General features: G+C 55.2%; 1 protein-coding gene across 20 annotated transcripts in view; it reads left to right on the forward strand.

Moving 5' to 3' along the window:
- Col13a1 (collagen type XIII alpha 1 chain) overlaps positions 1-15,836 on the forward strand; it is a 157,118-nt gene that overhangs the window by 97,704 nt on the left and 43,578 nt on the right. For all 20 annotated transcript variants that reach the window (XM_045137411.1, XM_045137394.1, XM_045137393.1 and 17 more), the window contains 3 exons: positions 1,924-2,031; positions 4,095-4,121; positions 5,438-5,473. In XM_045137411.1, the coding sequence (XP_044993346.1) occupies positions 1,924-2,031; positions 4,095-4,121; positions 5,438-5,473 (171 nt within the window). The remainder of the gene's footprint in view (positions 1-1,923; positions 2,032-4,094; positions 4,122-5,437; positions 5,474-15,836) is intronic.

Here is a 15,836-nt window from a genome sequence, read left to right on the forward strand (position 1 = left end):
GAGGTACAGCGATGTCAACCGTCACTATCGCTGGTCATGTAAAGGAAAGGAAATTGACACCCAGAGAAGTGAGTTGATTTGTCCAGAGTCACAGAGAGGCGAGAGGGAGAAGGGGACCTGGTAGCCCAGTCTCTGGCGATCACATCCATGCGCCATCAGTGAGTCCAGCTCACAAGCGCTTAGTGTCTGAGCACTTGGAACCTGAGTGTGAGGAGCCAGAATAGTTGTAGTGGGGTGTGGTCCGTCGTGAACAAATACTTCCTTCTCCCTGACTTACTCACCCATGGAGGCTGGGCGAGGAGCCGATCCCTAAGCACAGAGCAGTGCTGCCTCTGCAGCCGGAGAGGTCACGGCTCGGTTCTAGTCCAGATGACCGACGGCCGGCCTTGCTCCTGACTTGCCTTCGAACTGGGAAGGAGCGGGGTTCTAAGCTGTTGAGGGCCTCAGGTCACCTACCTGGAAAGTAAGCAGCCTGAGAGCCTGGCCGGCTACTTGGGCATCTGACTGAGCAAAGGCTGAGAACTCATTCCCACCAGCGTCTAAGAATCCACAGGGAGCACACCTGGAGGCCATGAATGACACTATTGGCCACATCCTCCAGAGCACAGTGACCTTCTCCTTGCTGGGACACAGCACCCGACTAGAAGCAGCTTACGGGAGGAAAGGGTCTCTCTGGGCTGATGCTCTCAAGGGGGAAGTTTCGTCATGGCTGGGAAAGCATGGCGTGAGCAGCCAGCAAGGCGTCGCGTCTTCTCATGTCAGCTGGGAGGAAGCGTCAAGGGCGAGCTAGGAAACCGTCACATCTCCATAGCAGCAGGAAGGAAGCAGTCTGAGAGTGAGTGAGCTCTCAACACCCAGTAGGGCTGGACTAATACATCTCAGGCGCACCCCCACCCCCATCCACGCACGCCCATGCGTGCGCACGCACGCGCGCGCACACACACACACACACACACACACACACAGTGACACATCTCCTCCAGCAAGGCTCCACCTCCCGAAGGTGGTTCAATCACAAGTACTTGAGGCCATGGGGGACACTTTATGTCCAAAACCACCACAACCTCCAAGAGCCTCGGGGGCTGCTTCTGAACCTCCTTGAAGCTCACAGCAGTGCCCGCTCCCTCCACTGCCACCTACCCTTGCACAAGCCAGTGCCCCCCCCCCACTTTAGGGACGCTGAGCTGGTGCTCCTTATTACCCCAGCCTCTCATCACACACACAGCCACCTTGTACCTTTGACTACGCTGGCCACCCTTCGGTCTCTGATTAGTTGAAAGAACTTTATATAGGATCTGATGTGCCCAGCCGATCCGTTTCAAAGTACACAGAGCTGTGGACGAGCCCTGCTTAGCTGAGCAGTGAGCCAACGACATCTGTGGCCTCTGACCTAAGGATCTCACTGGATCCTCTAAAGAAGATAATCAAAACCAGAAGAAAGAAAGGCAAGACAGGAAGCTAGATCATTATTCTGTGGCTCAGCGACATAGGACAGCCCATATGACCTGCCACATTGGGAGGGCAACAGAAGGGCACAGACCACCTGGGTGGAACTCTGGCATCCAGCCAGGCTAGCAGCAGGCCCCGGGTCAGGCCAGAGATCACCTCTCGCTCACCCTTCTGTCTCTGCCACCCCTGCAGGGCCCTCTGCGCCAGGTCATATAGAATCCCCGCGGCTCAGTGAGCTGGTGTCATGGTCCACTTTTCACTGCCACTAGCCCCTGCATGCAGTCACATGTGATGCCACCACCACAGCACCATTGCCTTCATGCCGCCACCCATCCATTGTCACCACCACCCTCCCAGCAGCCACGGGGCCTTGGGGAGGGAGTGCATGGCGGGGTGTGGGTGAGACTGGGGACGGGAGGAGCTGGACGGCGGCTCCCGGGTCTTCTCTCTAACCCCTGTTCCCACCAACCTCAGGGGGAGCAGGACCAGGCCGGCATCCAAGGGCCTCCAGGACCACCGGGCCCTCCAGGACCAAGTGGACCTCTGGGGCACCCAGGACTGCCAGGGCCCATGGGGCCACCTGTAAGTATCTCCTCCAGGATTCACCCCAGATGGGCTCCGGGTGAACCCCCAAACCTTGATGGCAGAGGTGTCACGTTGAGGCCTGGTCATGGAGCTGCCCATGGCCGGATGCTCACCCGCTGCCCGCCCCTCCCGCCCGCACACAGCGCAATCAGGTGCCATGTCTACTAATGGCCTTCCGGGGTGCTGGGGAGGGGCGTACTAACGGGCGCCCTTCTCCCAGCCATAGCAGGGTAGCTGGAGAGAAGTTCCCAGGGCCGTCTTTGGCAGCTGTCCCTGACCCCTGGATTGAGGGTTCTAGAAAAGTACAGAGAGGTATGTCAGCATCCAGTCCCCGGATGAGCGTGCCTTTGAGGGGGAATTCTGGTTTCACACTGTCGGGCCGCCTTCCAGCCCAGCTGAGTACTTGATCAGCAGGGCCTTTGATCTGCAGCCTGAGGAGTGACGGGGCCATCGTGGGAAGGACAGGGCACCCCCTCCAGGAGACAGGTCAAACCCTGTGGCCACCAAGTAACCTATTTCAAGCCCTAACCAAAACCCTACTCCCCTGCCCACCATATACCTGAGTCCTCTCACCCTCCACAGTAACTAACAACCAGATCGATGGGGACAGGCAAAGCCCACTTGCTTTTTTAAAAACAATATTATGTATTTATTTATTTGAGAGAGAGGAAGAGGCAGATAGAGAGAGAAAGACAGAGAGAATAGGCACACCAGGACCTCACTAGCCACTGCAAATGAACTCCAGACTTGTGTGCCACCTTGTGCATCTGGTTTATGTGGGTCCTGGGAAATCGGACCTGGGTCCTTAGGTTCAGCAGGCAGGCACTTTAATGGCTATGCCATCCCTCCAGCCTTGCTTGCTTTTAATAATGTTTTTCCCATGGCTGTTTTTCTCGGGGCTGGGGAGATGGCTGTTGGGAGCTGGTTCCTGTGCTCAGCTCGGTCCCTAAAAGGGATTTGTACTTTTTTTGTTGTGGTAGTTCATTCTTATTTATTTATTTGAGAATGACAGAGAGAAAGAAAGAGGCAGAGAGAGAAAGAGAGAATGGGCGCACCAGGGCCTCCAGCCACTGCAAACAAACTCCAGACACATGTGCCCCCTTGTGCATCTGGCTAACGTGGGGCCTGGGGAACCGAGCCTCGAACTGGGATCCTTAGGCTTCACAGGCAAGAGCTTAACTGCTAAGCCATCTCTCCAGCCCGGGATTTGTACTTTTTCCAAAATTTCTGCCCAGGACTCCAGAGTAGTCTCACTTCCATTAGACTTTAGATGGGGAAAAAGGAAACATGACAGGAAGTGACTTGAGAACATTAAACCAGCCCAGGGAGGCGAGCCCCAGGGTCCACACTGACGGCTTGCAGTGTGCTGCCCTCCCGCCCAGCACTGGGCTCTTGCTCACTGGATGCCAGCCACGTGGTTTTTCTCTGTTAGGTTATTTAAAAAGCAAAGCCCCAGGAAGTGTTTTTTTTTTTTTTTTTTTTTTTCTTTTTTATACCAATTGAGAAGGACCAGACTTAGGCACCATGGTTTTTCTCTAGCCCACGTTTGCTGCCCAGAGCTCCACCCAAGACCACAGGGAGCCAGCCGCCCCTGGCCTCTCCCTTGGGTACCCACAAGCCCCTGATCCCACACCTCCTCTTTATGGACAGCTGCTGTGGTCATAGCACCCCAGGCAGAGGGAGCCAGCAGGCTCCTCCATGGGACCAAGAACGAGACGAAGGCCTTGTCGGGCCAGGTCAGCTGTCCAGGGAGGGGACCCACTTAGGAGGTACATGGGTAAGGACCACACCATCAATTTAGCAGGATGCCACTGACCTACTTTCCAGTAGGCGAGCATTGCAGGCGTGCCCTCGGCGCCCACATGGCTCTAAAGAGGAACACAAGCGTCTTGTCCCCATGTGCCCTCCTCGGGCTTTGGTTAATCTCTGAGATACTCTAGAACTGGTCTATTGTAGGCTCTTTCTCTTGTGATCGCTAGCGGGGGCCTGTCTCTGTGCCCCCCCCCAGCCCCCTCTGTGAACAGGGCTTACCTCCACCACTCACCTTCTTGCTTCCACAGGGCTTACCGGGGCCTCCTGGACCTAAGGTAAGAGTCCCCTCCCCTGGGAAATGATGGGCACAACAGAGGGAGGGCTCACTGCATGGGGATGGGGGGGCGGACCTCACAGCTCTCAGCTGATAAGGAGTTGGCTGAGAGCAACTGCAGCTGGGCAACGGATTAAACTGGGCCCTTGTCCAAAACGCCATTCTCCTCTTAGGCGTCCGTCCTCACAGGTAGCAATCTTCCCCGGTTCTTAGGCCAGCAGAACGAGGTCTACAGTTAGCATAGGAAGGCCAGTCCCCAGCGGGGATGGAGCTCCGTGGGTAGAGCACTTGCCACGTAAGAAGCGGCCCTGGGTTTGATCTCTGGATCAACCCGACATCGCGCCTGTAAGCCCAGCACTCAGGAGGTAGAGGCAGGAGGACCAGAAGTCCAGTGATCTTTCAGTACAGAGCCAGTTTGAAACCAGTCTGGGATATATGAGATCTTGCCTCAAAAAAAGGCGGGTGGGAAGGAAGGGGAAATGAAAAGGAAAGGAAGAGAAAAGAAAGGGAGACAGAGGGAAAAGGAATGAGGGGAAAAAAAGCATAGTCCTGGGCTGGGGAAATGGCTTAGTGGTTAAGGCATTTGCCTGCAAAGCCTAAGGACCCCGGTTCAGTTCCCAAGGACCCACGTAAGCCAGATGTACAAGGGAGTGCGTGCTTCTGGAGTTCGTTTGCAGAGGCTGGAGGTCCTAGCGTACCCATTCTTTCTCTCTATCTGCCTCTTCCTCTCTCTCAAATAAATGAATAACATATTTTTAAAATATTAAAAAATGGATCTTATATCCTTAGTTGGAAACTCAAGGCAGCTGCCCATGACACGGTCACAATATCCCAATGGACTAGTGTTCCGTAGCCCTCAGAAGTGGGCGAGACCTCTGGGGTAATCCAGTCTCTTGTGAAGCCTTGCCCAGAAGCCCGCAGTGACAGAGAGACGTTCATTTTGAAACCAGAGACCCACCCCACCCCAGGCTCCAGAGACCAGAGGACACTAAGCATGGGTCATCCCCACCACTTTTTGCAGAAAGCCCAGGGATGGGACTGGCAGAAAGAATCGTTGTTGAAACTAACATCAGCAGTCAGGTGTCCCTGGTCCCAGCAAGCTGGCCCTTCCCAGCACCCCTCAGCCCCCATGCAGCGCGGCTGGGCCAACGAACTGTCGGAACAGTATGGGGACCTCAGAAGACACCAAGTGGCTGGAGGGAGCGTTGAACGGGCACAAGGGTTTTTGGGAGGCTGAGGGGTGGCATTGTGTAGAAAACAGCACTAGCCAGTCTGGCATGGGAAACCCACTTGAATGGCCTTCTCTTTCTTCCCCAGGGAGACCCAGGGATCCAGGGTTACCATGGCCGCAAGGTAAGCAGGAAGGGGAGGGGAGAATGCTATGACTTCCTCGGGGACCCCAGGTGGGGCCTCACCACTGCACTGCACACGACCATCCAAGGCTAAGGGGAGCAAAGTGTGCATTCACGCTTGGGTCGGTTCTGAGAGCCTGACATTGCCTGTGAGGACAGCTAAGCAGAACTTAGAGTGTCCAGTCGGGGAAGGCAGAGACAGGACTCTGGGCACTCCAGTGGCTCAGCCTGCACTCGGGCTGGGGAGGGTCCCCCTTGCTGACCTGGCGTCTGTGTCTGGACCGAGAGGAGCCTGGTTCTCACTGGTTCCTGAGAGGCTGATAAATGAAGTCAGGGCTAGCTCCATGCTGAGCCCCTGCTCTCTGGCAGCTCCCAGATGAGACAGACAAAAGCATTCCTACACAAATAGTGTCGTGAGTGGCAGACTGTTAAAATGCTTCCCCTGCAAAGCACCCTTTGAAGACGGGGTGGAGCACCAGACTCCAAGTGGAAGTGCTGAGGAGAACAGACGAGAGCTCAATGTGGCTGACAGGTGGATGTATCAGCTAGCTAGTGCTGTGTAACAAACTACCCCAGACATACTAACTTAAAACAATTCTTTTTCATGAGTCTGTGGATGGGTGGCCTGCAGGAGGGCAGGATTTGCTGTTCTGCCTTGATTTATGTAATCACCAGATTCTCAAATGGTAACTGGGAATGCCAAACCAGCCTCATCCTTTTGTCCAGTGGGTTGTGCTGGCTGGCTGCTGGAGACAGCTAGACAGGTTTCCTCATAACAGGGCAGGCCTGGAGCAGCTGTCCAAACTTCTTCCCTGTGTTGCCTGACGGCTCATTTCAAATCTAAGGTTCTATTGGTCAAAGTGGGTCACATGACCAAGCCATATACAGCATTGTGGACCTCGTCCCCACTTCTTGATTGGAAGTGTAGAAAAGCATTTGTGTCCAGGTTCTGTTTTGTTTTTAATAGTTATTTGCAAGGAGAGAGAGAATGGGCACTCCAGGGCCTCCAGCCACTGCAAATGCATTCCAGATGCATGCACCACTTTTGCATCTGGCTTTATGTGAGTCCTGGGGAATTGAACCCAGGTTGTTAGGCTTTGCAGACAAGTACCTTAACCACTGAGCCATTTCTCCAGCCGTGTGTCCATGTTTTGTAAAATCTGTTACTGTGGTCCTTCACCAGTAAATTTGAAGGGACATGATATTTCAGACAAGGAAACTGTAGCTGTCACTCAATAACCCCAAGGGCCTAACAGGGAAACTGGGGTTCACCCAAGTTTCATGGATGGGAGGGGCCAGAGCAGAAATTCAAGTCAGGTCTGGGTCCTCCAAAGAACCCATCCACACCCTTCAGCCCTTGGCTGGAAAGCTCCAGAACCTTCCAGCAGAGCAAATGCAGCGGGAAGGAAAGGCGCGGGAGGGAGAAGGAATTTTGGAAAGGGAGACTCCTTCTACGCCGGAATCTGGCGGCTGCCATCACTGCGTCATTTTACGGGTGTTCAGTGGGGAAAATGGTGAGACCCGAGAGGTCTTTAATTAGTTCTGCATAAACTGAGAAGTTTGTACTGTGTCAGGAAGTGGAAATTATAGCCCCCGCGGTTTGCGCATCCACTCTTGCAGACTCACAAAATTTACTGCCCCCTGGTGCATTGTAGGGTCGGTTTTCCCATTAGCACCAGAGCTACACTTTCAAGAGGTGAAGGGGCTGAGGCGCTGGCAGAGGGTCCCCAGGGGTCGCCGGTGACGCCCTTGGCTGGCACTGTATTGTGACAAGGATTTGCCTCTGCTGCAAACCCAGACGTCTGGCTCCTCAGAAAAGGAGCTCAGTGTTGGTGGGGGGTGGGGTCATGTTGTCCTGTGGCTGTCATGATGCTGGAGGGCCTAAGCTTGTGTGCATGGCAATCCTACAAAGGGACAAAGGCAAGACACTTTCAGCTGGGCCAGCCTCTTGAATGTGCAGAGGAAATCGGTCCTGCTGAGGGAGGGGCGGCTCCTGGGCCCAGGATCCTGGAGGCTTAACTCGGAGGAGAGGAGGCTGGCTCAGGCATGGCATAATCTAACCCAGAAGGGGTCCACACTGTTTTCCCGTGGCTAAATGTGAGCAAGCGCCACGTGACCCTCTAGGTAGAGCTGTCCTACCTCCAGGAGAGGCATTTGCTGAGGCCATGCACCAGGGAGGGAGGGAGGGGCGAGGAAACTCCCGCCCAGTGGCAGACTTGGTTAAGAGACACTTCTAGGGCTGGGGAGATGGCTTAGCGGTTAAGCACTTGCCTGTGAAGCCTAAGAACCCCGGTTCGAGGCTCGGTTCCCCAGGTCCCACGTTAGCCAGATGCACAAGGGGGCGCACGCGTCTGGAGTTCGTTTGCAGTGGCTGGAGGCCCTGGCGCGCCCATTCTCTCTCTCTGTCTCTCTGTCTCTTTCTCTCTCTGTGTGTCTGTCGCTCTCAAATAAATAGAAGATAAGTATTTTTTTAAAAAGAGAGAGACACTTCTAAAGAAGCCCAGTGTGACCAGGCAGGATTGTGACCCCTGTCTTGAGGCATTGGAGAGTGGAGAATCTCTGGGGCTGGCTGGTCAGCCCATCACATGGAAAAAAGCAAAAACAAAATGAGGTAGCCGCAGGTTCAGTGAGAGACTCTGGCTTGAGGAAGTAAAGTAGAAGAACAATAGAGGACCCCCCCCCACAGTGTTCTCCTCTGGCCACCACACGTGCGCACACAGGGCACGTGCACCTGCACACACATGTGCGTACACCATGCATATACACACTGCATCGCAAAAGGCACATGTGTGCAAAGAGAGAGAGAGAGAGAGAGACTTCTAAACACTCTGAGAGACTAGTCAGCATCTCTTTCCACTCAGGGAAGTCTTAACATCTGGGGACAGACTGACTGCACATGTCCCCTCGAGAGCTGCCAGAGTTCTGTGAGCCTTGGCTTCCTGGTGCCCCATTCATCCTGCATTCAGGGCAGTCAAAGCATCCTGCCTCGCTCCTCTGGCTCAGGTGCCACTTTATGGGGTTGGAGAGATGGCTCAGTGGTAAAAGGCACTTGCTTGAAAAGCCTGAAAGCCCAGGTTCAGTTCCCCAGTACCTACATAAAGCCAGATGCATCAGGTGATGCATGTATCTAGAGTTTGTCTGAAGTGGCAAGAGGACCTGGTGCACCCATATTTTGCCTCTCTCTTGCTCTCAAGTAAATAAATAAATAAATATTTTTTTTTTAAAGGAAGCTGCTTCACACTGGGCCCCTTTTCTTTCTCTGCCCAGCCACCCTGATGTGCTTCTCCGCAGAAGTCTCTCTCCAGGGCATCTGCAGGGCTGTGGCCACCCCTGTCGCCCCTTTCAGCCACCCAGCCCACAGGTGCCCTCAGCACCTCCGTGCCTGCGCCACCCTCGCTCTGAGGGGACCTGGGTGATGTCACCGGCACGCCAGTGCTTTCCAGCCCACCTGCCAGTGTCTGTCCCGCTGCCCGAGCCCGCCGCCACAGCGCTGTCTCCACCCAGCGACCATCCGCGCCCAGGCACATGTTTGCGTCCCTTGGAAATTTTCCAAATCTCATTTCAGTCAGTGTTCAGTGTTCAGCCAGGCCTGTCTCCTTCCATCCTTCCCGTAGCCAGGGACAAGAGGCCATCCTTCCCACTTGACAAATGAGAAGGTCAGAGAGGTCAATGCCTCATCCAGCACTGCACAGATGGCGAGAGCCCATGTTAGACTTAGAAGTCAGGGGCGTAGCGGTTAAGGAGCTTACCTGCGAAGCCTGAGGACCCAGGTTCGATTACCCAGTACCCACATAAGCCAGATGTACAAGGTGACTCACACATCTGGAGTTCGTTTTCAGTGGCTAGAGGCCCTGGTGTGTCCATTCTCTCCCTCCCTCTCTCTCTCTCTCTCTCACACACACACACACACACACACACAAATAAATAAATAAAAATTAGAATTAGAAGTTAGGTCTCAGACTAGAGAGATAGCTCAGTGGTTAAGGCACTTACCTGAGAAGTAAGAACCCAGGTTCGATTCCCCAGGACCCACATAAGCCAGATGTATATGGTGGCACATGCACCTGGAGTTTGCAGTGGCTAGAGGCCCTGGCACGTCCATGTTCTCTAAACAAAGAAACAAATAAATATTGGAATTAGAAGTTAGGTCTCCCACGCTGTCTGAGCCCACCCTCCCTGTGGTTCCTCCGGGATGAGGAGGCTCTCCTTTGGCCTGTCAGTCATCCCTTTCCCTCTTTCTTCTCTCTGCTCCGAGCCCGGGCTGAGGTGGTCGGGAGGAGGCACGGACATGAACCCGTGGTGGGCAGAGATGTCAGGAAGATGTGCTTGGTCCCACTGCACCAGGAGGGGTGGGACGCTGAGCTGAGCTGGGATGGGCCACGCGCGGGCGCTCACGGTCACAGTGAGGGCCCTTGGGGTAGCAGGTGGACACTCCTGGAGCACTTCACTTGCCCACTTGAGGCCCACGTGCGGGGAGCCTCTCTTCCCAGCACAGGGTGGAATTTAACTTGGCAGCCCGCGAAGCATGCTGATGCTAAGCTCCCCACATTTCCTCCGCCAACTGCACCAGGCCTGGCATCTCCCCAAAGGTCAGCCAGACTGACTCCGCCACTGGCTCCTTGAGATCAGAGCCCAGCATGGGCAGGACCTTCTGTTGCCCCCATGTCCACCTGGGCCCAGTCCTCCAGCCTGGACACTGCAAGGTTCGTGTGCCCGCACGGTACGTGCTGGGTCTGAATTCATGGCGCCCATCTGCCTTAATGATGGCACATGGCGCAAAGTGGATTTAAGACAGCATGACGCTGACTCTGTCAAGAGACTTGATGAGATTGCCATGCCCAGCGTGGGCCACAGAGCCTGATGGGAATTCCTCTCCAAGGGCACTGGAGCTGGTGCTTGTCTCCTGCTGGGATGCTCTGATGGGCCCTGTGCCATCTGGGTGGTGAGATCTGCATAATGGAACGTGGATTTCCGGTTACCGGTCGTCCGGCTGGACGTCGGAGGAGGCGGGGTGTCTGAGCTTAGCTCTGCGCGCGGGAACGGTCCCCAGGCAGCCCTGGTGCTGCCAGTCTGGGCAGTGGCCCAGGCAGGGGGCATGGCTCTGTAGCATGTCAACCAACACTGCTATAAGTTTCATTATTTATTTATTTGAGAGGGGAAGTGCAAAGGAACTCCAGATGCACGTGCCGCCGTGTGCATCGAGCTTTACGTAGGTACTGGGGGAATCGAACCTGGGTCCTTTGGCTTTCCAGGCAAGCGCCTTGACCGCTGAGCCATCTCTCCAGCCCAATGAGCCCAGTCTTATGCAGGTCTCGCGCACATACCCAAAGCAGCTATGAGTGCATAAGTGCATGTGTTGAGAAGAGCATCAAGCCCCCCGCACCCTACAGCTGTGGGGACTTCCTCCACCATGGAAGCCCCTCTCTGCCCCTTTGGGGGTCTCAGAGGGGATAGCAAAGCTGGCAAACTTGGAGAAATGTTAATAAGTATTGTGAGGACCCATTCCACTCATTTTACTCTTTTATTTTGTTCTGAGGCGGGGTCTTCTCTGGCCCAGGCTAGCCTCCGGAGTCCTAGGATTACAGGATAGGGCCCAAGAATTCGTGGTTTCCAGGCAAGCACTCTGCCCAGGGAGCCACACCCCCTAGGTGTGTGTGTGTGTGTGTGTGTGTGTGTGTGTGTGTGTGTGTGTGTGTATCATTTTGTTGCCTTTCTCAACAACCTGAGGATGTTGTATCCCCAAGTTTACAGATGACCACAGTGAGGTTCACAGCCTGTCCCACCCCCCATCTGCCCACAGCTAGGAGATGGTGACATCATGTATCTGACCCCAAAGCTTTGCCCTGAACGACTTTTCTGCCTGTGTTTTGGGGGTCCCCAAAGGGCTGTGTGCATTCTGGGAAGTTTCTAGAAGGGAAGGGAAGGGAAGCTGAGCTGTTCTATCTTGAGAAAAAGGTAGTGGCTGAATTCAGGCCTCACCCAGTGTCTCCTGGGCCGTCTCAGGCAATATACGGCCTACCTCGGGCAGAGGGGCGCCGTGTTTGGATGAGGAACTGAGAGAATGCTTTGCCTGGCTAAATGATTCTGCCCCCCCCACCCCTGCCACCCTTTGCCAGTGATCCCCCAGGCAGATGGGCTACTGCACGGTTTCCCATGTAACTGTCCTCAAACCCTGTAAATCCCCCGCCATTCCCCTGCCTCACAGAGGGTCTGAGTGACTCCAGGATCCCAGTGACATTTCCACAAAGCAGAGGCCACCATCCAGATGAGAGCGTGCTGACGTGGGGACAGCATTTTTCTGTCAGAGTCAGGAAATCCCAGTGGGAACATCCAGTTCCTAGAAATGAAAGCGGATCAGAAAACCCGAGACATGGGTCTCAGATCTGAGGCCTCAAGGGGGGCCCCCCCCCGACAGGACCGCAGCCAGCCCCCACCCTGTGTCCTCTGGTGCTCGGTTCCTCTGCTCTCCAGAAACCAAAGATTAATTAGAGCTGACTTCTCCTTTTGGAGCTGACAACAAAATCAACTGATCTCCAATTGTGATTACAAGCCAGCCGCCCTTCCAAAGCCCCGGCCTTCAATGGGGCACCCGACCCCGGTAATTCCCTGAATCACTTCCTGCCGGCCCTAATTACCGGAGGACGTGGGATTTCCGCCGGTCCGCTATTCACTGAGCTGGAGACAAGGCTGTGCAGGGAAGCAGGAACTGGGTCACCTTCTTCCCGGAAGGGCAGCCTGCACAGTCTTGCCTGTCCCCCGCATTGCTCCAGCTTCTCCAGCTCACAGCAGAGCCATGCGTGATGTAGTCCCACCACCCACCCCCAGCTGCCCGCTGGCCTCCTCCATCAGGCCTTCCTCCTGGCCCGCTCCGCAGAGAACAAAGACACCGTGTCACTGACCCCAGGCTGCGGGGCACTGGCCTCAAGCTAGGGGCATCCATTCATCTCCTCAGCCCGCTTGACCTCCGCTTGGCTGGGAGACTGACCTTGAAGGCCCTCCCCACCCCACAGTTCCCCTCCAGACAGACAGTCTACTTGCCAAGTCCCTGCCAGGCCTGTTTAACAAACAGTAAATCACCCATCAGGATGTCACTCCCGCCCAGAAGCTGACCCATAGAAGACTTGTTAATGTGGGAGAGGGGAGGGGACGCCCAGGGAGCCCCAAAGGCTAAGACAGGGCTTCTAGGTCATTCGGGGTCACCCTTTGCCAGCCCAAGCTCCTCCAGCCTCTTGACCAAGCAGTGCACTGGGTCTTGGCACCAGGTTAAAGAGCCAGCTGCCCGGCGGGGCTATATGTCTCATACCAAGCAGAGGGGCCGAGACCGTTGGGAACTCTTAGAGCGCCCACTTGCCCAGTTGCAGAGTGGTCCAGATGGGTCTCTGAGAGTCCCTGGGGAGCCTTTGGGTTCCCACGGCTAGGAAGGCAGAGGTAGACAGAAACCAGAGCCACAGACCCAGGCCGACTACGAAGCCAGGCCACAGAGACCAACACAGCGCTGTGTCAAGCTCCCGCCAAGCGGAGCTTCGAACCTGCAACTTTCCACCAGGAAAACTCAAGAAGGCAACATGAAAGGGAAGACCTCCATCTCACCAAGCCACACCACAGGAACCTACGAGAGCTGCTATCCCACCCCCCCAAGCCATGGCCAGGCCTGCACCCCCCTACACACACACCCCTTCCCACAACAGTGCCTTGGGCCCTGAAAGGTACCTCTAGCCCCCTCCCCTCATCCTCCATCCAGGAAGCAATGCTCCCTGACCTAAGAAAAGCCCAGGACCTCCACCCCACCCAGAGGTCAGGCAGGGTGAGCCCCAGGCCAGAGCCAAGCGGTGAAGCTAATGAGAACGGAGGGATCCTGGCAGCGAGGTCAGAAAGGCACTCTTGCTTCCCTCCCAGCCGAGGGAACCCTGGGGCCCCCCGAGACCAAGATTGACCTAGAGGGGAGGGAAGGGGCGAAGGTCAGCTACCCTCCCACAGAGGACTGCTCCCCAGAAGTCCTGCTGGGCAGGGGGCCAGAAGGGGGGATGGCCCTTGAGTCCATCAGTGTGTCTTGACACCCTCAAGCAGAAGTGAACCCCACGTAGCTCAGAACCCTCATTCCCAGGGCCTTGCTTGCTCCACACAGTTTCTCTCTTTCTTGTCATTGCCATCTCTTTTTTTGACAATTTTATGCATGCATGTATTACTTGATCCTATGCACCCCATTACCTTCTCTCGTCCCCTCCCTTCCTGCAGAACCCTTTCTTCTTTCTATTTGGTCACACTTCTACTTTGGTGGTGTGTGTGTGTGTGTGTGTGTCCCACTGAGTTAAACTGGGGTTGCTTGCATGAGCGTGAGTGTGCGGGAGGGATTATTATGAGCATACGTAACTTACCAGTTGCTATACCACTGGAAATCATGATCCCCCCCCCCAGCACCTACTAACTACCAACACCTCCTCAGGGAGGGATGGGGACTCCGTGTGCCCCTCCACCATCAAGATGGAACCTTCTTTAAAAATATTTTTAATTTTTTTTTTTTTTTGAGAGAGATAAAGAGGCGGATAGAGAGAATGAGAATGTGCGTGCCAGGGCCTCCGGCCGCTGTGAACGAACTCCAGACACACGCGCCAACTTGTGCATCTGGCTTAAATGGATCCTGGGGAATCGAACCTGGGTCCTTTGGCTTTCCAGGCAAGCGCCTTAACGGCTGAGCCGTCTCTCCAGCCCGATGAGCCTAGTCTTATGCAGGTCTCGCGCACATACCCAAAGCAGCTATGAGCTCATAAATGCATGTCTTGAGAAGAGCATCAAGCCCCCAGCACCTTACAGCTGTGGGGACTTCCTCCACCATGGAAGCCCCTCTCTGCCCCTTTGGGGTTCTCAGAGGGGATAGCAGAGCCCCGCTGAGACCCCTTCTAGACCTGTATTTTTACCTAAGACTCTCCCCAACAGAGCTTCTTCTCTGGGGTTACAGGCCAGGCATCCCTTCAGCAACTTTCTCTATCCCTCCTGAGGGTCAGGCACGCCAGGCACCCAGCCGCACTTCACACGTGGACGGTGGGAAGGGGACACAGGGAAAGCGGAGGAAAAGGCAGAGGAAGGAGAAGAGGAATCCTGAGCAGTCGGGACTCCCAAGCCAACATCTCCACAGCCTTCCCTCCTCTCCCCACACACATGGGGACTGTCTGGGGACCTCTAGGCTGAGCCTGTCTGGTAGAGTCCATTGGGATGCTAGCAGGGGACTTGGTCGCCCATCCCTCAAAGGCAAATGTCACCAGGAGACCTTCAGCCAATGATCGGGACAGAGAGGGGGGTTCTTGGAGATCATTGTGGCCAGGACGGCACAGTTCACACTAGATCCTGCGGCGCCCTCTGCTGGCCACAAAGCTTGTGTGCACTAGTGGCCGGTTCCTGACACTTTTCTCTGCTGCTCTGTGCAGAGAGCAGCAGCCACACAAGGACCCTTCGCTGCTATGGGCCATGGACCTGAGATCCCAGGGGAAAGGCTTCCTGCTCCAGCTGCAGAGCCTGTCTGATGGGGGTGGCTAGAACATCAACATGCCTGATGTTGGGTGCCTGGGTTTCAACGAGAACCAGACTCATGTTCAGAATCCTACTCCTCACATCTTTCACAGTAGTCCCTGGCCACTGAGAGCCACTGTCTTCTACCTGAGAGGCAGCGAGGACACCGCCTGCCCTGCAGAGGGGATATGTGGGAATCCGGCCACGCCAGGATGGGGAGCTGGGAACTCTGGCACCGGATGCATTCAATGGCCGTGCCTCTCTCTCTTGTTCCTACCAGAGGGAGCTGAATAGCGGAGGCAGAGCCAGGCACCCACTTCTCCGCTGTGGTCACTTCTTGAACCAAGCTCTGCCACTCCAGGGTGGCTCAGGGGCTGCTCGTGGGCAGGCCGGGGTGGAAGAGGGCTTACTGTTTGGAGGTAAACATCTGGGAGTTCTGCAGAGTTCAAGAGTCTAGCTCTAGGAAGGTAAAAGTGACTCAGTGTCCGTCACACCGAATGTGGACTGTATGTGAAGATTGTAAGCACAAAGTGGGCCTGGGGGCCCACGCCTTGGGATGCCCACTTCTCAAGAAGCTGAGACAGGAGGATCACGGTGTGGCTGAAGGGGCCTGGGGCTGTGTGCTCAATGGTAGAGCACATGCCTGACATGTGTGAGGCCCTGGGTTCAATTCCCAGGACTGAAGGAAAAGTAAAAGAAAAAAAAAGTGGTCCCTGCTATGTTGAGAAACCAATACTAATAGTAAGTCATGGTGATGGCAAAGGATCTAACAGCATGGCTATGCAAGGTCTGAACAGAGGGGCTAGAGGCCGTGGAAGTAGGTGGTATGTGCGGGGACATAGATAATAATTGACACACCC

The sequence above is a fragment of the Jaculus jaculus genome, chromosome 18 (assembly GCF_020740685.1).
Source record: "Jaculus jaculus isolate mJacJac1 chromosome 18, mJacJac1.mat.Y.cur, whole genome shotgun sequence".
Lineage (NCBI taxonomy): Eukaryota > Metazoa > Chordata > Mammalia > Rodentia > Dipodidae > Jaculus > Jaculus jaculus.